This window comes from Vulpes lagopus, chromosome X, assembly GCF_018345385.1.
Source record: "Vulpes lagopus strain Blue_001 chromosome X, ASM1834538v1, whole genome shotgun sequence".
NCBI classification, from domain to species: Eukaryota; Metazoa; Chordata; class Mammalia; order Carnivora; family Canidae; genus Vulpes; species Vulpes lagopus.
The window spans coordinates 54510122-54533068 of record NC_054848.1 but is presented as its reverse complement, the minus strand read 5'-3'; the positions used below and the strand labels follow the sequence as shown (position 1 = coordinate 54533068).

At 35.0% G+C, this 22947-nt stretch overlaps 1 protein-coding gene and 1 pseudogene across 1 annotated transcript in view; one reads left to right on the top strand and one right to left on the bottom strand.

The window, feature by feature from the left end:
- Positions 1-22947, top strand: part of TEX11 (testis expressed 11) — a 325266-nt gene that overhangs the window by 282462 nt on the left and 19857 nt on the right. The window contains exons 25-27 of the mRNA XM_041740423.1: positions 14168-14317; positions 15902-16010; positions 16922-17042. Of these exons, the coding sequence (XP_041596357.1) occupies positions 14168-14317; positions 15902-16010; positions 16922-17042 (380 nt within the window). The remainder of the gene's footprint in view (positions 1-14167; positions 14318-15901; positions 16011-16921; positions 17043-22947) is intronic.
- LOC121482861 lies at positions 7223-8063 on the bottom strand (annotated as a pseudogene).

Sequence of the window (22947 nt, the reverse complement as noted above, 5' to 3'; positions counted from 1 at the left end):
GTGATTAGCCAAGAGAAAAAGCAATTGGAGCTGATATTCAGGCACATTAAACAAATCCATTGAGTGGATTTTCTAGTGTACATTTTGGGTCAGGTCTTAGGCTACAGAAATAGAAGAACCTGAATTTAAGATTATTTCTCCAAAGGAAATTAAACAATCATCTGGAGATACCCAAGTATCTAAAACAATCATCTGGAGATACCCAAGTATCTAAAAAATCATCTGGAGATACCCAAGGTCCTAAAAAATCTTCAATTTTGGCAGCATTCTATTTGAATTATGCCTCATAGGCAACAGAAGTTTACCCTGGCAATACAAAAGAAAGCCCTAATGGCAGTGAGTAGGGATTTTTATTACAGAACTATGAAGTCACTAAAGAAATGGGGATGCCTGGGTGACTCAGAAGTTGAGTGTCTGCCTTTGGCCCAGGGCATGATCCTGCAGTCCCGGGATCGAGTCCCATATCGGGCTCCCTGCATGGAGCTTGCTTCTCCCTCTGCCTATATCTCTGCGCCTCTCTCTCTCTCTCTTTCTCTCTCTCTCTCTCTCTCTCTCTCTCTCTCTCTCTCTCTCTCATGAATAAATAAATAAAATCTTTTAAAAAAATGAAAGAAAGAAAGAAATGTAGCATGGGTCACAAGTTCAGGAGACACGTTTGTTATGGTTCCCAGATATTTATGGTGACCTATACTATTCCTTCTCCCAAATGCCTGACCTAATTAGAAATGTCATTCAATAGACATTTTTCCAAAGAAGACATACATATGGCCTATAGACACAAGAAAAGATGCTCAACATCACTCATCATCAGAGAAATACAAATCAAAACCACAATGAGATACTATGTCACACCTGTCAGAATGGTAAAATTAACAACACAGAAAACAACAGATGTTGATGAGGATGCAGAGAAAGGGGAACCCTCTTACACTCTTGGTGAGAAAGCAAACTGAAGACACTCTGGAAGGTCCTCAAAAAGTGAAAAATAGAGCTGCCCTATGATCCAGCAAGTGCACTACTAGGTATTTACCCAAAGAATACAAAAATACAGATTTGAAGAGGTACATGCATCCTGATGTTTGTAGCAGCATTATCAACAGTAGACAAACTATGGAAGGAGCCCAAATATCTATTGACTGATGAATGGATAAAGAAGATGTGGTATGTATGTGCAATGGAATATTAATCAGCCATCAAAAAGAATGAACTCTTCCTTTTTGCAAAGATGTGGATGGAGCTAGAATATATTATGCTAAGTGAAATAAGTCAGTCAGAAAAAGACAAATGCCATATGATATCACACATATGTGGAATTTAAGAAACAAAACAAATAAACATACGGAAGGGGAAAAAAAGAGAGAAGAGGGGAGGGAAACAAACCATACCACGACTCTTAATGATAGAGGAAAAATGAAGGGTTGATGGAGGGAGGTGAGTGGGGGATGGGCTAGACAGGGGATGGATATTAAGAAGGACACGTGTTATGGTGAGCACTGGGTGTTCTGTTAAGTGTTGAATCACTGAATTCTACTTCTGAAACTAGTATTACACTGTATGTTAACTAGACTTTAAATAAAAATTTGGAAAGAAAAGGAATGTCATGTAAGTCTCCTTGTACCTGACATATTTTTTTGTACATTATAGTTTTCTTTTATGAAAACACAGATGTGAATCTGGAAAATTTTCCATACAATTATCTTGGCACAATGACACAGTAAAGTGTCACAGTAAAGTGTGTATAATAGCTCACCTACAGACATTTATTATTGATTTCTAGAAGGATTCCCAAACTTTAAACTTCATTTCATTCCTGATATGTATATAAAACAATACACCTATTAACTATAGAAAACACATTCTTTCCAGGTGCTCTTGTAACATTTACCAAAATAGATTATACGCTAGATCAAAAGTAAGTCTCAACAAATTTCAAAGGATTGCATCTCAGAAAGTATATTCTCCTCTTTTAAAGATGTTATTTATTTATTCATGAGAGACACAGAGAGAGAGGCAGAGATGTAGGCAGAGGTAGAAGCAGGCTCCTTGCAGGGAGCTGGATGCAGGACTCAATCCCAGACCAAGATCATGCCCTGAGCAGAAGGCAGGCACTCAACCGCTGAGCCACCCAGGTGTCCCAGAAAGTATATTCTCTGAACAAAGTAAATGAGAAGTCAGCAACAGAAAGATGATTAGAAAACTCCCACTGTTGAAAACCTAGAAGAAATACTTCCACATAACCCATCAGTTGAAGAAGAAATCAAACAAAATTATGGAATTATTGAACTTAACATAAATGAAAAAATATGACATCAAAACTTGTGATATATTACTAAAATAAGGGGAAATAACTTTAAATGCACATACTAGAAAAGATGAAGAATTGAAAATCAATTATCTTAACTTCTGGCTCAAATATAGAGAAATAACAGCAAATTAAACCCAAGGAAGGTAGAAGGAAAAATATAACCAAGAAAAGAGAGGAAAACAAACAGCACACATGCAAGAGAAAATCAAAAGCCAAAAGTTGATTCTTTGGATGGATTACTACAATTGAATGCCAAGCTAGATGGACCAATAAATAAAAATAAAAGACACAAATTATTAATATCAGTAATTCAAAAGTAGACGTTACTACAAATCTTTCTGAAGATCTAAATTTAATCTAAAAATACAAAAGAACACTATGAATAACTCTATCCCAATAAATTTGGCAATCTTGACAAAATTGACAAGTTATTTAAAAAGTACACCTATGACAATTGGCCCAAGGAGAATCTGAATAGTCCTATTTAGAATATTTTAATAGTGCTATACCTGTTAAAGAAATTTATTTATTTATTTTAAAGATTTTATTTATTTTATTTTATTTTTTTAGATTTTATTTTTTTATACATGAGAGACACAGAGAGAAAGGCAGAGACACAGGCAGAGGGAGAAGAAGGCTCCATGCAGGGAGCCCAATGTGGGAACTCAATACTGGGACTCCATCCCAGGACTCCAGGATCACACCCCAGGCCAAAGACAGGCACTAAACCGTTGAGCCACCCAGGGATCCCCCCTGTTAAAGAATTTAATCTTAAATACCTTCTCACAAAGAAAATGGCTTTACTGTTATGAATTCTTCAAATACATAAGAAAGAAATAATAGCAACCCTGTAAAAACATCTCTTATAGAAAATAGATAAAAAGGTAATGCATTGATTTTATGAGACCAGCATGACTCTGATGACAAAATGTGACAAAGACATTTCAAGCAAAAGAAAAATATATAGGTAAAAATATTCAATGATAGATGCAAAAATCCTAAAATTTTAGAATACTGAATCTAATAATATATAAAAAGAATAATATAGAATTGTGATATAAATTATCAAGTAGGGTTTAACCCAATAATCCAACGTTTAAAAAACATATCCAAAATGGTTTGTTATATCTCAGTTTTATTTTAAAGTTTTAAAAATAAATGAATTTTGGGGTGTCTAGGTGGCATAGTAAGTTCCCAACTACTGGGTTTGGCTCAGGTCATGATCTCAGAGTTGTGAGTTTGAGCCCTGCATTAGGCTCCAAGCTTAGTGTGGAGTCTGCCTGAGACTGCCTCCTTCTCCCTCAGCAGCCCTCTCTAAAAAATGAATAAATCTAAAAAATAAAAAATAAAATAAAATAAAATAAAAAATGAATAAATCTTTCAAGAATGAATTTGGTATGGCTGCTGGGTACAGGTCAATATACAAAAATTAATTGTATTTCTGTGTACTAGCAAGAAATAACTGGAATAATGAACTTCTAAAATACCATTTTTAACAGCATCAAAACCCATCAGATGTTTAATAATCTAGTGAAAGATGCAGAGGACTTCTACAATGAAAACTACAAAACAGTGAAACATTGCTGAGAGGAAAAATTTAAAGTCCTAAATAAATGAGAATATATACCATATTCATGGACTAGAAGACTCAATTTTGTTAAAACACCAATTTTCCCAATTTGAGCTATAGTCTCAAGACAGTCCCAATCAAAATCTCAGCTGATTTATTTGTGGAAGTTGACAGGATGATATTAAAATTTCTATAGAGATGAAAGGACAATTTTTAAAAAGATGAGTAGAGTCTGAGAACATACACAACAGAATAGAGTCCAAAATAGTATCCAGAAAGACTCAAGACTCACACATAATTTTATTTATGAGAAAGGTGCCAGTGCTTTTCAGTGGTGAAAGAAATTTTTTAATAATAAATGGTGCGGGAACAATTAAGCACCATGGGAAAAAATAAACCTTGATCCTCCTCCCACCAAACATTGATTTGAGATGGATCATAGTGAAAGGTACAACAATAAGATTTCTAAAAAGAATAGGATAATATAAATAGGAGAATATCTTCATGACCCTGGAGACACACAAAAAATTACCAACACACAAAAATTACCAAGAAAATATTGGTAAAGTGGATTTCATTACAATTGAGAACTTCAGTTTGTCAAAAGATACGATCAAAATTGAGAAAAGACAAGCCATAAACAGGAAAAAGATGTGTTAATACATAAGTCTGAGAAATTCCAGAGTATTAAAGAAAGAACTCTTAAAACTCAACAAGAAAAAACAACCCAGCAAAAAGATGGGCAAAAGAATTAAATAAGAACTTCACAGAAGATATACAAATGATCAACAAGCAAAAGAAAAATGTTCAGCATCATTACTCATCAGACAATTCCTATTAACACTACAATGAGGGATCACTGCACACTCACTGAAATAGCTTAAATTAATATACCAAGTGTTAGTAAGGATGGGAAGCAACTGGACTTCTGATACATTGCTGGTGGAAATGTAAATTGGTACAGCCACTTTGGAAAACCATTTGGCAGTATCTGCTAAAATCAAACATGCTTGTTATAACCCAGCAATCCCTCTCCTAAGTATATACTCAGGTGAAATGAATGTATCTGTTTACCATAATATGTATGAGAATGTTCAAGACCACTCTATTCATAAAAGCTAAAGATTTGTAAACTCTCGTGTCATCAACAGGAAGATGGAATTAAATAAACTGTGGTACATTCATACAATAGAATAAATACTACAAGTCAAAAAAATGAATATACTTCTGACACATAGAAAAATATAGATGAATATCATAGACATCTTGAAGAAAAAAAGTCAGGCACAAAGGAATATCACACAGGGTAAAAATTCATTTTAAAAAACAACTTTATTGAGATATATAATCAACTGCCGTATAATCCACACATTAAAGTATATAATTCAGTGGATTTTAGTATATTCACCAATATATACAACCACCACCAACAATCAATTTTAGAACATTTCATCACTTCAAAAAGAAACCCCCATCACATTCCATTACCCTGCATTACCCCCAGGAGCCCTGTGCAACCACTAATCTACTTTGTGCCTCTCTAGATTCGCATGTTTTGGAAATTTTAAATAAATAGAATCATATAATATATGGACTTTGTAACTGATTTCTTTCACTTGATGTAACATGTTCAGAGTTCATCCATGTTATGGCATGTATCAGTATTTCATTCCATTTTATGGTCAAATAATATTTCATTGTATGGATTTACCACATTTAAAAAAATCCATCAGTTGGTGGTATTGGAGTTTTCATCTTTTGGCTACTATGAATAATGCTGCTGTAGACATTTGTAAATAAGTTTTTGTGTAGACATGTTTTTATTTCTCTTGGGTAGACCTAGGTCATACGGTAACTGTATTTTAATCATTTGAGAAGCTGAAGGAATGTTTTCCAAGGTGGTTGTGTACCATTTTATATTGTCATCAATATAATATAGTGTGAGGCTTCGGATTTCTCCACCTCCACGCCAATACTTGGGTTTTTTTTATTTATTTATTCATGAGAGACACACACAGAGAGAGAAGCAGAGACATAGACAGAGGGAGAAGCAGGCTCCAATCAGGGAGCCCAATGTGGGACTCTGTCTCGGGACTCCAGGATCACGCCCTGGACTGAAGGCAGGCGCTAAACCGCTGAGCCACCCAGGCATCCCGCCAATACTTGTATTATCTGACTTTTTCTTTCTAGCCATTCTAGTGAGTGCAGAGTGATATCCCATTTTGGTTTTGATTTTTCTGATGAATGATTTTCCAGATAACTAATGATGTTGAGCATGTTTTCATATATTTATTGGTCATTTGTGTATATTGTGTATTCAGACTGCTTCCCCAATTTAAATTGGATTGTCTTTTTATTACTAAGTCATAAATCCTTTACATATTTTAGATACAAGTCCCTGATCAGATTTGTGACTTGAAAATATTTTCTCTCATTCTGTGGGTTGTCTTTTCCCTTTCTTGATAGTGTCTTTTGAAGCACACATTTTTTTTAAAACTTTAATGAAGTACAATTTATTTTTCTTTTGTTCCCCATGCCTTTGTTATCATATGTAAGAATCAACTGCCAAATTCAGAGTCATGAATGTTTATTCCTTTCTTTTCTTCTGAAAAGTTTTATACTTTTAGCTCTTACATTTAGTTCTTTGATCCATTTTGAGTGAATTTTTGTATGTGGTATGAGGTAAGAGTCTGACTTCATTTTTTTCCATGTGGCTATCCAATTGTTTCAGAACCATTTTAAAAAAATATTCTTTCCACATTGGATGATCTTTGCCTCCTTGTGGAAAATTAGTTGATCTTACACACATGGTTTTATTTCTGAATTGTCAATTCTATCGCATTGATATGTATGTCTGTACTTATGCCAGTACCACACTGTTTTAATTATCATTGCTTTATAGTAAGGTTTGAAATTAGGAAGTGTTGGTCCTCCAAATTTGTTCTTTTTCAAAGTCATTTTTGTTATTTTGGGTTCCTTGAATTTCCGTATGAATTTTAGGATCAGCCTGACAATTTCTGAAGAAAGAAAAAAAGCCAGCTGGGATTCTTTTTTTTTTTTTTCAGGTGAAACAATTTTATTTCACAGTTGTCTTTAAAACCACAAAGACACTATGTTCTTCATATAAAAACATTAGTACAGATAACTATACTTTCTAGAAAATGATTATATAGATCCTCTCAAAGAAAAATGCACACCATTATATGGTTCAGACAAGTTACTTGGGAAAAACACATCTGGACCGATTCCTAAAACATACCAGAAGACCACGCCACATCTTTTGGTTCAAAGTATAGATTACTGTCATCAGTAAGGGCTCCTGCATTCTTACATATTTGATAATACGCATATAGACCGGTTTGTGACTTAATGCTCCATTGGTTCATCAGCCTTTTCTGCAGGTTCATCAGCAGGTTGAGCAGGCTGTGCCTTTCTCTGTGGTCTTTCTTCAAGACCTTCCAGGAACGGAGATACATCATCATCATAAATCGTAAACTCCAAATCTTTACCAACAATTCCAATGGAAACATTCTTTGTAGTTAGGTCCTGTTCTGCAGGAAGTGTCTCTCGTAAGGCATGCAGACCATGTTTAACCAGTTCATTCAAATTGCACTCCATAAACCCAGACATATGTCTCTCCAAGTAAGTACGAGCTGATTGAGAACGGGCTCAAATGGACATGGCTCTACAGTCAAAATAGTTGGCAGATGGACAGGTTTGGAAAATGTGAGGGCCCATATCATCATAACCAGCAATGAGCAGTCCAACACCATATGGTCTCCGGCCATACCGTTGTGTTGGTATCTGGGTCTTGCTTCCAATTAGAGATACAAGACGAGACACAGGAAGAGGTCTGTCAAATACAAATCTGGAATCCAAACACTCTTGGCGCATAAAATTACATAACAGTCTAGCATCAGCAGTAAGTCCCGCAATTGAGATACCAATATGGTTATCAACATGAAGAATTTTCTTCTGATGAGCTGCAAGCTCTGACTGTGCTCTCTTCAATGCAACCAACACTGCATGGGTTTTTGATTTCAGACCAACTGTGGCTGAACCTTGTTTGACAGCTTCCATTGCATATTCAATTTGATGAATCCTGCCCTGAGGGCTCCAAACAGTGACGTCATTGTCATACTGGTTGCGAAACATGGTTCCGGCGCGGGTCCCTCTGCGGCCTCCGGCAGAGGTGGCGGCTTCAGGAGCGCGGCCCGCCAGCTGGGATTCTGATAGGGATTGTGTTGAATCTGTAGATCATTTGAGGGAGCATTGCCATCTTAACAAAGTTAAGTCTTTTAATCTATGAACATGGAATATTTTTCCATTTATTTACATCTTTAATTTCTTTCAGTGATGTTTTATAATTTTTATTGTACAAGTCCTGCACATCTTTTAATTTATTCCTAAGTATTTCATTGATTCTGATGCTATTGTAAATATTGTAAATTTTAACTTAATTTTATTTTCAGTTTGCTTATTGCTATTTTATAGAACTAGAATTGATTTTTTATACTGAGCTTAAGCTTGTTTATTAGTTCTAATGGTATTTTCCTGAATTCCCTAGGAATCTTATTTACAAGATCACATCCTGTACAAATAGAGATAGTTTCACTGTTTCTTTTCCAGTCTTGATGTCTTTTATTTCTTTATCTCACCTAATTTCTTTGACTAGAACTTCCAGTACAATGTTGAATAGCAGTGGTGAAAGTGAGAATCCTTTTCTTGTTCTATATCTTAGAAAGAATCCAGTCTTTCCCTAGTAAGTGTGTTTTTAGGTGTGGATTTTTTAGATATGCCCTTTATCAGACTGATGAAGTTCTATTCTACTTAATTGTTTTTATCATGAAAGTATATTGGATTTTGTCAAATGCCTTCCTGCCTCTGGAGAACATCATATAATTTTTGTTTCTTACTGATGTGGTATATTGCATTAATTGATTTTCACTTGTAAAAGCAACCTTGCATTTCTGGAATAAATTCCACTTGTTCATATTGTATAAGTCTTTCCTGTGTTGCTGAATTCAGTATACTAGTATTTTGTTGGGAATTTTTTAGTTTATATTCCTAAGAGATATTTGCTTATTATTTTCCTTATTTGTGACATCTTTGGTTTTTGGTATCACAGTATTACTGGCATCATAGAATTAGTTAGGAAGTGTTCCATCCCCTTCTATTATTTTAAAGGTTGATTTATTTATTTTAGAGAGAGAGTGTGTGTGCTCAAGTGGGGGAAGGGCAGAGGGAGAGAAGCTCAAGCAGGCTTCATGCTAAGCATGGAGCCAGACACAGATCTCAATCCCATGACCCTGAGATCACAACCTTAGCCAAAATCAAGAGTTGGAAGCTCAACCAAGTGAGCTACCCAGGTACCCCATCCACTTCTATTTTTAAAAGAATTTGTGAGGATTAATATTAATTCTTTAAATGTCTGGTACAGTCCATTGGTGAAGCTGTTTAGGCCTGGGATTTTCTTTTTTTATAGTTTCTAAAACTATTTAAACTACTTTATTCATTATAAGTCTGTTTAGATTGTCTGTTTCTTTGTAAAATCCATTTCAGTAGTTTTTCTTTCTAGGAAATTGTCCATTTTATACAGGTTATCTAATTTATTGGCATACAGTTGTTCATAGCAGTCCTTTGTAATCTTTTTCATTTCTCTAAGGTTGGTAGTAATATCTCCTTTTTCACTTCTACTGATCTTTTCAAAGAACCAGCTTCTGATCTCATTAATTTTTTCTAATGTTTTCCTATTCTCTAATTTATTCATTTTCACTCCAATCTTTATTATTCTCTACCTTCCACTCGTTTGGGTTATTTTGGTCTTAACTAAGGTAGAAGTTTAGATTATTGATTTGAGATATTTCTTCTTTCTTAATGTAAGTGCTTATAGATATAAATTTTCCTCTAGGTGCTACTTTAGCTGCATCCCATTTGTTTTGGTGTATTGTGTCTTCATTTTTATTCATTTCAAAGTATTTTCTGATTTTTCATTTGATTTATTTTTTTGACCCATTGGTTGTTTAAGGGTGTGTTTATTATTTTTCATATATTTATGCATTTCCCCAATTTTTTTCTGTTATTAACTTGTAATTTCATCATATTATGGCCACAGAACATACTTTGCATTATTTTATACTTTGAAATTTATTTTTTTTTAATTTTTTTTATTTATTTATGATAGTCACAGAGAGAGAGAGAGAGAGGCAGAGACACAGGCGGAGGGAGAAGCAGGCTCCATGCACCGGGAGCCTGATGTGGGATTCGATCCCGGGTCTCCAGGATCGCGCCCTGGGCCAAAGGCAGGCGCCAAACCACTGCGCCACCCAGGGATCCCCTACTTTGAAATTTATTGAAGTTTGTTTTATGACCTAGCATATGTCTATCCTAGAGAATAGTCTCTGTGCACTTGAGAAGAACATATATTCTGCAGCTGTTTGGGAGAGTGTTCTTATAGATATCTGTTAGATCTAGTTGGCTTACAGTGTTTTCCTTTTTTAAATTTCCTTATTGATCTTCTGTCTAGTTGTTTTAAGTATAATTCATTTTTTTGAAGTTTAAGAACATCAACTACTGATAATGAACACTCAACTACCAATAATCGCCTTAAATATAAATGGTCTAAATCAGAGGTTAGGGTACTTTTCTTAAAGTTCCAATAGTGAATATTATAGGCTAGCATATCTTGGACACTACTACTCAACTCTGCCATTGTCACAGGAATACATGGACCATCTTTAAACAAAGGACATGATTGTGTTCAAACAAAACTTTATTTATTTAGTTTTATTTAGCCAGCCCACAGATTGTAGTTTGCTCACCCCTGGTCTAAACACACCAATTAAGAGATGAAAAGTGTCAGATTGAGTTAAAAAATCAAGACCCAACTACATACTGTCTACACACACACAAAAAAACCACTTAAATATGAAGACATATGCAGGTTAAGAATAAGAGGAATTGAAAAAGATACACTATGCAAATGCTAATAAAAAGAAAGCTGGAATGACTTTATTAATATCTAGCAAAGACAGCTTAGAACAAGGAATATTACTCAGGATAAAGAGAGACAGTGAAAAAGTGATCAATTAAACATGACAAAATAACTATCCTAAATATGTAATGTACCTAACAAAAGAGCTTTAAAATACATGAAGCAAAAACTGATAGAAATGAAAGGTGGAATAGGAAAATCCATAACCACAGCTGGAAATTTCAATACTCATTCCTCAGGAATCAATAGAATAGGTTAACAGATAATCAGTAAGGATGTAGAAGACATGAACAACACTATCAACCATCTTGACCTAATTGACATTTATAGAATGCTCTACCCTATAATAGCAGAATACTTACTTCTTTTTTCAAATGCACACAAGAACATTCATCACCATTGGCCATATTCTGAACCATAAAATAAACTTCAAAAAATGCAAAAGTATTGAAATCATACAAAGTACTTTCTCTGACCGTAATGGAATTAAATTATAAAACTATAATAGAGAGCCATCTGTAAAATTTCCAAATGTTTGGAAATTAAACTTTTCAGTAATCTAATGGGTCCAAGAGCAAGTCACAAAAGGAAATCAGGATAGTTTGATTGGAATGAAAATGAAAATACACATATAAAAATTTATAGAATACAGCTAAAGCAGTGTTCAGACAAAAATTTATTGAATTAGAAAAAGAAATTCTCAAATAATCTAAGCCTTCACCTTAAGAAACTAGAAAAAAGGGATGCCTGGGTGGCTCAGTGGTTGAACGTCTGCCTTCAGCTCAGGGCATAATCCCAAGTTTCCAGGATCGAGTCCCACATCGGGCTCTCTGCATGGAGCCTGCTTCTCCCTCAAGAAAAGAAGCTAGAAAAAATAGCAAATTAAAACCCAATCAACTAGAACAAAGAAATAAGAGCAGAAATCAATAAAATTTAAAACAGAGGTGCCTGGCTGGCTCAGTTGCTCAGAGTGCAACTGATCTTAGGATGTGAGTTTGAACCTCACATTGGGTGTAGAGGTTACTTAGAAATAAGTCTTAAAAATAAAAATAAGTTAAAACCAGAAAATAATAGATAAAATCAATGAAATCAAAAACTATGTTGTTATTGTTGTTGTTTTGAGAAGATAAGTACAATTGAGAAACCTCTACCCAGACAGATAAAGACACAAATTAAGAGTATCACAGATGAAAATAGAGGGTACCTGGGTGGCTCAGCCAGTTAAGCATCTGCCTTTGGCACAGGTCATGATCCCAACGTCCTAGGATCAAGTTCTGCATCAGGCTCCCTACTCAAAGAGAGTCTGTATCTCCCTCTCCCATGACCTCCCCTGCACATTGCTTGTGCTCTTTCTCTCTCTCTCTAAAATAAATGAAATCTTTTTTAAAAATGAAAATAGAGACATCACTACAAATCCTGCAGACATTTAAAAAGATGATAGAGAATTATTCTGAACAAGCTTTATGCCTATGACTTTGACAGTTTAGTTGAAATGGACAAATTCCTTGAAAGTCACAAACTAAACAAAGCTCCTTCAAGAAGAAATAGATAATCTGAATAGTCCTATATACCCATTGAATTTGTAGTTTTAAATCCTGTAACAAAGAAAACTCCAGTAGGGAATTCTACTGAGCATTTAAAGACATAATATCAATTTTATACAGACCCTTCCAGAAAGAAGAGGGCATACTTCTCAGCTCATTGTATGAGATCATTTTTACCCTGATACCAATACCAGACAAAATATGAGAAAAGTATGGACCAATATTCCTCATGAAAATAGCTGCAGAAATCCTCAACAAGATATTAGCAAGTTGAATTTAGTAAAATTTAAAAAGGATTATAGACCATGGGATGCCTGGGTGGCTGGGTAGTTGAGTATCTGCCTTTGGGTCAAGGCATGATCCTGGAGTTCTGGGATTGAGTCCCACATCAGGCTCCCTTCATGAAGCCTGCTTCTCTGCCCTCTGCCTGTGTCTCTGCCCCGCCCCCCTCTCCGTGTCTCTCGTGAATAAATAAAATCTTAAAAAAAAAAAAGATAATACACCATAACCAAGTGAGGTTTATCCTAGGTTCAACATTGTAAACTCAATTAATTTACCATACAATAGATTAAATGAACAGATTGAACATCCATTTATGATTTAAAAAGAAACTCTGAGCAAACTAAAAATAGTAGGGAAGTTTCTCAACCTGATAAAGGGTATCTACAAAAATAAAACTACAGTTAATATCATATTTAATGATGAAAGACTGAGTGCTTTCTCTCTAAGGGCAGGAACAAGTCAATAATGTCTACTCTCACTCCTGTTCAACATCATCTTAGAAGTCCTAGCCAGTGCAATAAGATAAGCAAGAGAATGGAAAAAAAAAGTGAAAAAGAAGAAATAAAACCACCTCTATTTGCAGATGAGATGATTGTCTACATAGAAAATCCCAAAGAATCTACAAAAAAGTTACTGTAATTAATAAATGAGTTTAGTAAGTTACAGAAAACAAGGCCAAATATTCAAAAATCAGTTATAAAAAATCAATTATATTTCTGTGTACTAGCACGACATTCAAGAATGGGCAATAATAATCAATAGTGAAAGAAATCAAAATAGTTGTTAACTCTGCTAAGGTAATATTGACTTGGAAGGGAGCACAAGTTGTTGGAAGTATTCTGTATCATGATCTGGGTAGTGGTCATGGTTTAAATATATATAAAAATTCAACAAGGTTCTTGTTTGAGATTAACATGCTTTATTCAATTTATTGTATATTTACTATACCTCAAAACTTTTTTAAAAAAAAGTTCAGTCTAACAAGGATGCATGAAAACCATCTCATACTGTGTGGTATATGCCATCTGATACAAGTTTCTGCCCATGGTGATACCTGAGAAATACTGTTGACTGACTAAATGAAACAATTTGGAAACTCTCTTTTACTTAGCTTAAAATAAAACCACAGTTAGTTTATACAGTACTGTATTTTTTGGCTAACTCAGTCATTAAAGTGAGGCAGATAAACATTGGATTCGGATTAGATAGTAAAAGGACTTTTTCAGGCTATTTTGGAACATCATGGCAATACTTTCAGGAAATGTAGGCAGTGCTACTGAATGCATTATGGGGTGCACAAAGTGTTGATGAGTTTATAGATTTAAAAATGTAAAAATTCTGTATACAGAAGCTAGGACAACCTTCAGATTATAAATAGAATTAATTTTCCTCAACAGAAAAATCTCAGAAGAGAGATTAGAATAGAATAATAAAATGTAAGTAGGGATAATATTGCATTTTTGCCTCCTTAGGGGACTTCTCAAGTGATCCATGTGAGACATTGCTTCTGCTGTATGAGTTTGAAGTTAAAGCCAAAATGAATGATCCATTACTTGACAGCTTCCTGGAATCAGTATGGGAACTGCCTCATTTAGAAAGTAAAACATTTGAAACAATTGCATGTAAGTGCTATATTTATGTTTTTGGAAGATTGTTATCCATTTAGATTGTACTACTTTTTATTCTCTCTGTTCTTTATTCTTTAACTTCAGGTAGGAAATGCTTCCTTATAGCACTTTGTTTCTCCCTCTCTAATGGCATTCTTGAACTTTCGTGTATTATAATCACTAGTGCATTTATCTTTTTCTTTATATGAGATGCTCCTTGGGTCATGAAAAATAATTGCTTGTATATGTTGTACTTAGAAACCCGAGTAAAGTGCATTATCCATAATAAGTGCCTATGCTAGGTATGGAATTGAATTATGTAACTACACAATAGGGGGAGCTTGAATTTTAGAAAGTTAGTTTTATTCAGCTAGACAGAAATGATAGTCAGCTGCTTCACTAATCAAAGGTGATGCAATCTTAGCAACTTATTAAAGTGTACAAAGAGGGCACCTGGCTGGCTCAGTCAATAGAACATGTGACTCTTGATCTTGGGGTCATAGGTTTGAGCCCCACGTTGGGTATAGAGACTACTTAAAAATAAAATCTTAAAAATAAAATGTATAAAGTACTAGTAATACTTTTAACATAATTGCCACTCTCAAATTTCTGATTCGGCTATGAGTAAGTAGTATTTGGGGTCCCAGAACCTTATAGAGATATGCTGCAGGAAATGGCCTAATTATTTTCCCTTTTTTTCCCAAACTCTTACCCTCCTTTGGAGCCTGTATGTGGTTAATAAAGTTATTACATAGCCCCAAGTGCACAAAGGTCACATTTGCCTTTCCTTATCTTGCAAGACAAAATTCCTAGAGACAATGAGCAGGTGGTCTATCCTTTATGGACATGTGATGGTGACCACTTCTTATATAATGGATCTTCAATTACAGAGGTCTGGTAAATGTATTTGGAAGTTCTAGGGCTTGTTATCTCTGACACTCACTCTCATGTCAAGTGTTTCCTGTTTTTAGCATCAGACCAAAAGAATATATTGCAGTATAAATCTGTTTTTGATTATTGCCCTTTTACTGATCTACTTTTTGTTTCCATCCTTATGTGCCCTTCCTTGACTCTGGTTCATAAGATTATTGCTTTACGTATGTGGCCATGTACAGGGTCACAGAAACGGTAGGCTGTCTATTGATGTCTGTGGAAGAGAAGATGACCCTGGTGACCCTACTATGTTACTGTGCCCAGAATCTATAACCTATGTCCAAAAGCTACCATGGATTCATCATTCCATAAAATAACATTTTTAAGAGTTTTTTTGTCTGTTGATTGGTTTGTGTTAATCTGTTCCAGGCCAGTTTTATTAAAGAGAGCAAGTTGTAGCCTGAGATGAAAACTGATAGGGGCAGCCCAGGTGGCTCAGCGGTGTGGTGCCGCCTTCAGCCCAGGGCATGATCCTAGGGACCCGGAATCGAGTCCCGCATGGGGCTCCCTGCATGGAGTCTGCTTCTCCCTCTGCCTGTGTCTCTGCCTCTCTCTCTTTCTCTCTCTCTGTGTCTCTCATGAATAAATAAATAAAATCCTTTAAAAAAAAGAAAACTGATAGATGAGATTATGGTGCTCATAGCCTTTTTTCTTTCCTTCCTATAGCATTAGCAGTGGAAATGCCTGCACACTATCCTTCCATTGCTCTGAAGGCCTTGAAGGAGGCTTTATTGCTCTATAAAAAGAAAGAATCAATTGATGTTTTGAAATACAGGTTAGTAAATGTAACTTAACATTGAATCTTAGGCTTTTTGATAGCCAAAAGAGCTATAGTCAATGCCCCATAAATTATCAGTCATATTCAACTAGTCCAACTTAAAAGATGATCAGGGGCATGCCTATAACTCCTGAACTCAAAAGCCCTCAAAAACCGCTCCATATTTAGAGTTGTATTATAGAACAAGAATTAATTAGCTATGTGAAGGAGTCTGGATTTCCCAAAAGAGAAAGGAGCAAAGCTGTTTCTTTATGTGAGACTATGTATACGATAAAATTACTAAGTCTCTTTCAGAGATTAATACAACAAACACCAATGTATTCACCACCCAGATTTAACAAATGTTAACATTTTGCAATATTTGCCCCAGGTGTTTTTTTCTAAGCACTTTTCTTTAAGGACCAATAAGTGCCATACATCATAATACAAAATGTTATTTATTAGAGATTTTATGTTTTCTATGCCTAGACATGGGGGAAAATGATATGTGATTTTTCTATGGAAAACTTTATTACAGTCTTTCTTTTCTGAGACATGAGAGACAGTTCTCCTGGAATTATTCCCAGTTTAAATCCCAAATTCCCTTGCCCATCTGAGGGTGTAATGAGATGCTTTAAAGTGCCTATGGATTGAACCAACTCATAAAATACAATAAACAGCTACAACTCCTTAGTGCAGGAAACTAAAAAAAGGTGAAAGACGACCATAGGCATAATAAAAAGGATTGGTCAGCCCCTTTTATAGCTTCAAAAATCTGTCTTCTGAGGTTGGAGGCCAGATAAAAAGGAGAGAAGAACAGAAGCGTTTTGAAGCTCGTAGTCTGGGATGAGGTCCAGATTTTACTTATCTTAGCTATGAAGCCAATGATTTATTTCCTTATGGGATGAGTTTTCTCATTTTGATTTCAGCAAATGTATGCACAACTTGATTAACCTGTTAGTGCCAGATGGGGTGCCAAGTACAGAACTCTGTCCCCTGGAAGAAGTTTGGGGTTATTTCGAAGATGCTCTGAGCCTTATTAGCCACACCGTAAGTCAGTGATATTAAGCTATCAGCTAATTTTAAAGACTTGTCTTCTGTGTTAGAAATTACATAGAATAATGCTTTCTAATATGACTTTTAGGGTAAATAAATTCACATTACAATATACTTACACACTAAAATTTCCCTGGGTTTATAAAATGTAAATAGTTAAAAGTAGAAAATTTCTGATACAAGTATACTATGGGTTTTTTTTTTATACTATGGATTATTAAGTGAAAATAGCAGTACCACCTGGCATTTTAGATTACTTTGTGTTTTCAAAACCTGGTGAAATTGTTACTTCTCCTGTGATATTAACCCTTTGAAAAACCTTTTTCTTAAAGATTTTATTTATTTATTCATGAGAGACAGAGAGAGAGAGGCAGAGACACAGGCAGAGGGAGAAGCAGGCTGGCTCCCTGTGGGGAGCCTGATGTGGGACTCGATCCCAGACCCCGGGATCATGACTTGAGCCAAAAGCAGATGCTCAACTACTGAGGCCACCCAGGTACCCCCACCCCCTTTGAAAAAGCTTATTGTTATTCCTTCCATTTCTCTGAGGCAGGTAATAGAAGGAACACTGAGGACCAATTTTTGTCCCTCTTCTGTTGATTGTTTTTCTTTTCAGCACAGGTTTATTCAGTGATTTTTAAAATAGCTTTATTGAGGTGTAATATACATACCATGAAATGCAGCCTTTGTATGTATACCATTTGGTGATTGTGGTAAGTTTATAGAGTTAATGCAACTGTCACCACGATCCAGTTTTAGAATATTTCCATTACCCCCAAAGTTTCCTCTCACCTATTTGCAGTCAACCCTTGTTTCCCACCTTAAGGCCCAGGCAACCACTGATCTGCCTTCTATCTCTGTAGATTTTCTTTTTCTGGACACTTCATATGAATGAAACCATGTATCTTGTGACCTCTTATGCCTGGCTTCTTTCAATTTAGCATAATATTTTTGAGGCTTATCCATGTAGCATGTATCAGTATTTTAAACCTTCCTATTGCTGAATAAATAGGATATAACCATATTAATGGTATCCATATACTTAATGGATATATCACATTTTCTTTATCCACTCACTAGTTGGTAGACATTTGAGTTGGTTCCACTTTTTAGCTATTATGAATAATACTGCTATGACATTTGTATACAAGTCTTTGTGTGGACCTGTATTTTCAGTTCTCTTGCATACATGAATTTCTGGGTCATATGGTAACTTTATGTTTAACTTTTTGAGGAGCTACAATCTGTTTCCCAAAGTGGTTGCATTATTTTACATTCCTACCAGCAGTATATGTGGGTTCTAATTTCTCCACATCCTCATCAGCACTGACTATTGTCCATCTTTTTCATTATAGCCATTTTAATGGGTACACAGTGGTAGCTCATTGTGGTTTTGATTTGCATTTCCTTGATGGCTAATGGTGTTGATAATTTTTTTATGTGTTCATTGACCATTTGTATGCCTTCTTTGGAAAAATGTCTATTCAACTATTTTCCCATTTAAAAAATTGAGTTCTTGTTGCGTTGTAAGAGTTACTTATGTATTCTAAGTACAAAGTCTTTATCAAATATACAATTTGTAAATATTTTCTCACAATCTTTGGCTTGTCTTTTCATTTTCTTAATGATATTATTTAAAAAGAAAAAGTTTAAGTTTTGATGAAGTCTACTTTATCACTTTTTTCTTTTATGGTTCATGTTTTGGTCATGATAAGAAATCTTTATGTATCTCAAATTTTGAAAGATTTTCTCCTGTATTTTCTTATAGACGTTTTTATACATTTATCTCTAACATATAGGTTTATGAGCCATTTTTAATTGTTTTGTTTATGGTGTAAGGTAAGGATCTCTTATTTGTTTGATTTTCCATATGAATATCCCTCCTGTGCTGTTTGACTTCGGTTTTCTCAGTTGTAGGAAATAATACTTACTCTGACTCTCACAATGAAGTTTTAAAGATCAATTAAAATAATATGTATTGTAAACTTCACAGCTCATACACATGTAAAGTGGTATTGTTATTATAAAGAAGCTATAAAATGTTAAAGTTAAATTGCTTCCTTAAGGTCATATTAAAGTCATTATTTGAGTTGATGTTAAGAACTGAGGATCTTGACTCTGCTTTGGGCTCAGTTGCCTCTTCATATAAAAATATGTACAAACCATAGCAGATGGTGGAACAGTATAAAAGGGTAACAACCTGGTACAAACCAGCATCAACTTCAAAACCTAGAATTCTCCCCGAGCTATGTAATTATGACCTGTGTGAATTTTATTTTATTTTATTTTATTTTAATTTTTATTTATTTATTCATGAGAGAGACACAGAGAGAGAGAGAGAGAGGCAGAGACACAGGCAGAGAGAGAAGCAGGCTCCATGCAGGGAACCCGACATGGAACTCCATCCCAGGTCTCCAGCATCACGCCCTGGGCTGAAGGTGGCGCTAAACCGCTGAGCCACCCGGGCTGCCCTTAAGTTTTAAAAAAACATTAGCATTGGACATTTCTTTTGGGAAGAAGAGAAAATTCTATTTCTAAGCCATGAGCCTCATCTGGACCTTCAGATGTGTTCACCATAGTAACTAATACAAACTAAAATTAAATTGTACTGTAAATCCAAATTGATCTATTTCCATAGTCTCTATATAAGGCCTAAACTACTCTGAGTATTTTTTTGCCACTTTTATTCTATCTATTACTGTTTCATCTCCCTGGTTCTTGGATTTCCTGCTAGAGACATTAATGTTTTTCTACTTTTTTGACAAGTCTCACATCCATTGTTGCTCATCCCCTGAAACATGGTGAGATAGTTCATTTCTTATGCAGAGATTAATTTAATAATCCTGTTGGCTCCTTATATAATATATGTTGCTTTTTCCTGTTTGATTGAATGTGCTATGTATCTCTTTTGTTTTAAATGCCTGGAAGAAAATTCTGCCCTTGGTTGACTTTTATAATGACCAGTTAGTCATTCATTATTTATTGAGCTATTTATCAAGTGCCTCCATACTCTGGCAAAATGGCTGTTGCACAAATATAAAACCTCACATCTCAAAGTACCTTGCTTTACATTTTACAAAGCATTCTTACATCCATTATTCCATACAATCCCTTCCCCCACCGCCAGCAATAGTGTGGAGAGTGCTGTTATTATCCTTGACAAATCCTTACAAGTGAGGAAATTTTTAAGTTTGAAAAAAAGTCAAGTTACCCTGTTGGTGGTATCATGGTGAGCATAGCTGCCTTCCAAAAAAAGTCGAGTTACCAATGTGACTAAGTTCATTTGGATAATGGATGAGAGTCAGGACTAGAACTCCAGTCATCTGACCTTACTTCCAGGGCTCTTTCCACCAGAACACACATCTTTACCTGCTCTTGCTAAGATTCAGTTCAAAGGAGAGGCTCAACTTGGTGTTCAGAAGCTACTGCCAATGAAAAATCAGGAAGGATGACTGACTTGTGTGCTTAAACAGGCAAGCCTATATATAGTAGGTTCATATTCTAGATTATCTTTAAGAGAAAATAGATTGCTCTGTTTTTTTTCTTAATTGAAATTTTATTTTGAAATAATTGTAGATTCGCATGCAGTTGTAAGAAAGAACACAAGAGATCTTATATATGCTTTTCCCAGTTTCCCCAATGGTAACATCTCATAAAACAATATCACAACCAGGATGTTGACATTATTAGTCAAGATACAGAACTTCTCCATCACAAGGATACCTCAATGTTGCCCTTCTCTAGTTCCTACCTACTTCTTTCCTACCCCAGGTCCTCCTTAATCCCTGGCAACCACTAGTCTGTTATTAATTTCTATAATTTTGTCATTTCCATAGTGTTCTATATATTGATCATACAGTATCTAATTTTTGAATTTTGGAATCATATAGTGTACAACATTTTGAGATTGGCTTTTTCAGTCAGCAGAATTCTCTGGAGATTCATCAAGTTACAAGTTGTTGCGTGTATGCTTGTCATTGTTTTTTATTGCAGAGTAGTATTCCATGCTATGGATAAACTGGTACTACAGTTCACTTAACCATTCACTCATTGAAGGACACCTGGGTTGTTTCCAGTTTGGGGCTATGACAAATAAAGCTGCTGTAAACAGGCTTTAGTGTGAACGTGAGTCTTCAGTTCTCTGGGATAGTACCTAAGAAGGCAATTTGCTGGCTCATATGGTAATTGCATGTTTAGATTTTAAAGAAATTGTGTCCAGAGCGTCCATAATTTTTTACATTCTTGCCAGAAATGTGTGAATAATCCAGAATCTCTACATCTTTGTCAATATTTGGTGTTGTCACTATTGTTTTTATTTTAGCCCTTCTGATAGGTGTGTCACAAATCTTATTGTGGTTTTAATTTGTGTTTCCCTAACAGTTAATGATGCTAACCATCTTTTCATGTGCTTATTTGCTGTCTGTATATCCTCTCGTTGAAATGTCTGTTTGTATCTTTTGTCTATTTTGTAATTGGATTGTTGCTTGTTTACTGTTAAGTCTTGAGAGTTCTTTATATAGTCTACATTCTAGTCAGACATGTGGTTTGAAAATACTTTCTCCCAGTTGCAGCTTGTCTTCTTACCAGCTTAACAAGGTCTTTCACAGAACAAAAGGTTTTTTTGGGTTTTTTTTTGTTTTGTTTTTTTAGAACGAAAGTTTTTAATTTGTCCATTTCATCAACTTCATCTTACTGATCCTACTTTTGGTGTCAAGTACATTGTAGAACTCCTTGCACAGCTACATCCCAAAGATGTTCCCCTGTTCCTCTGTTGTTGTTGTTGTTGTTGTTGTTTAAGTTTTATAGTTTTCTGTTTTACATTTAAGCTTATAATACACTTTAAGTTAATTTGTGTACGAGGTGTGAGATTTAGATTACGGTTCATTTTGCCTATGCACGTCTATTGTTCTAGCATCATTTTCTTGACAATGCTGTCTTTCCTCCAATAAATTGCTTTTGTACTTTTGACAGCAATCAGTTGGACATATTCAGGTGAGTCTATTGCTGGGCTCTATATTCTCTTCTCAAAGTGTCTATGCCTCTGCCAATATCACACAGTCCTGATTACTGTGACTATACAACAAGTCTTAAAATCAGGTAGAGTGATTCCATCCACTTTATTCTTTTGCAAAATTTAGATGTTTTAGTTCCTTTGCTTTTACATGTTTATTTTAGAATAATCTTGTCCATGTCTACAAATATTTTTTCTGGGATTTTGATAGGAATTGCATTGAACAGTATTCATTTCTTAGGACTGCCATTGCAAATTACCACAAACTGCTTATAACAGAAACTTATTCTCTCACAGTTCTGGAGGCTAGAAGTCTGAAATCAAGGTGTCAACAAAGCCATACTCTTTGAAGCCTCTAGGGGGAGGATCCTTCCTTGCCTCTTCCTAGCTTCTAGTGGTTTCTGACAAAGTTTGGCATTCCTTGGCTTATATATTCATCACTGCAATTTCTATCTCTGTCATCACATGGAATTCTTCTTACGAGTCTCTTGTTTTTCTTCTCTCTTGTCATCAGGACACCAGCCATTATTGGATTAAGGGTCCATCCTACTCCAGTATGATCTCATCTTAACTTAATTACCTCTGCAACGACCCTGTTTCCAAAAATGGACACATTCTGAGGTTCCAGGAAGAACATGAATTTTGAGGGACACTATCCAACTCAGTGTAGTATATATATATCAAGAATTGACATCTTTAGTTATACCTCAACTGAAAAAGAATTGACATCTTTATTATATTGAATCTTCCAATGCATGAACAGAGTACATCTCTTTATTTGGATTTTTTTATCTCTTTGGTTAGCATTATGTACTTTTCAGCATACAAATCCTGTACATGTTTTGTTATTTTTTAAAGATTTTTATTTATTCATGAAAGAGACACAGA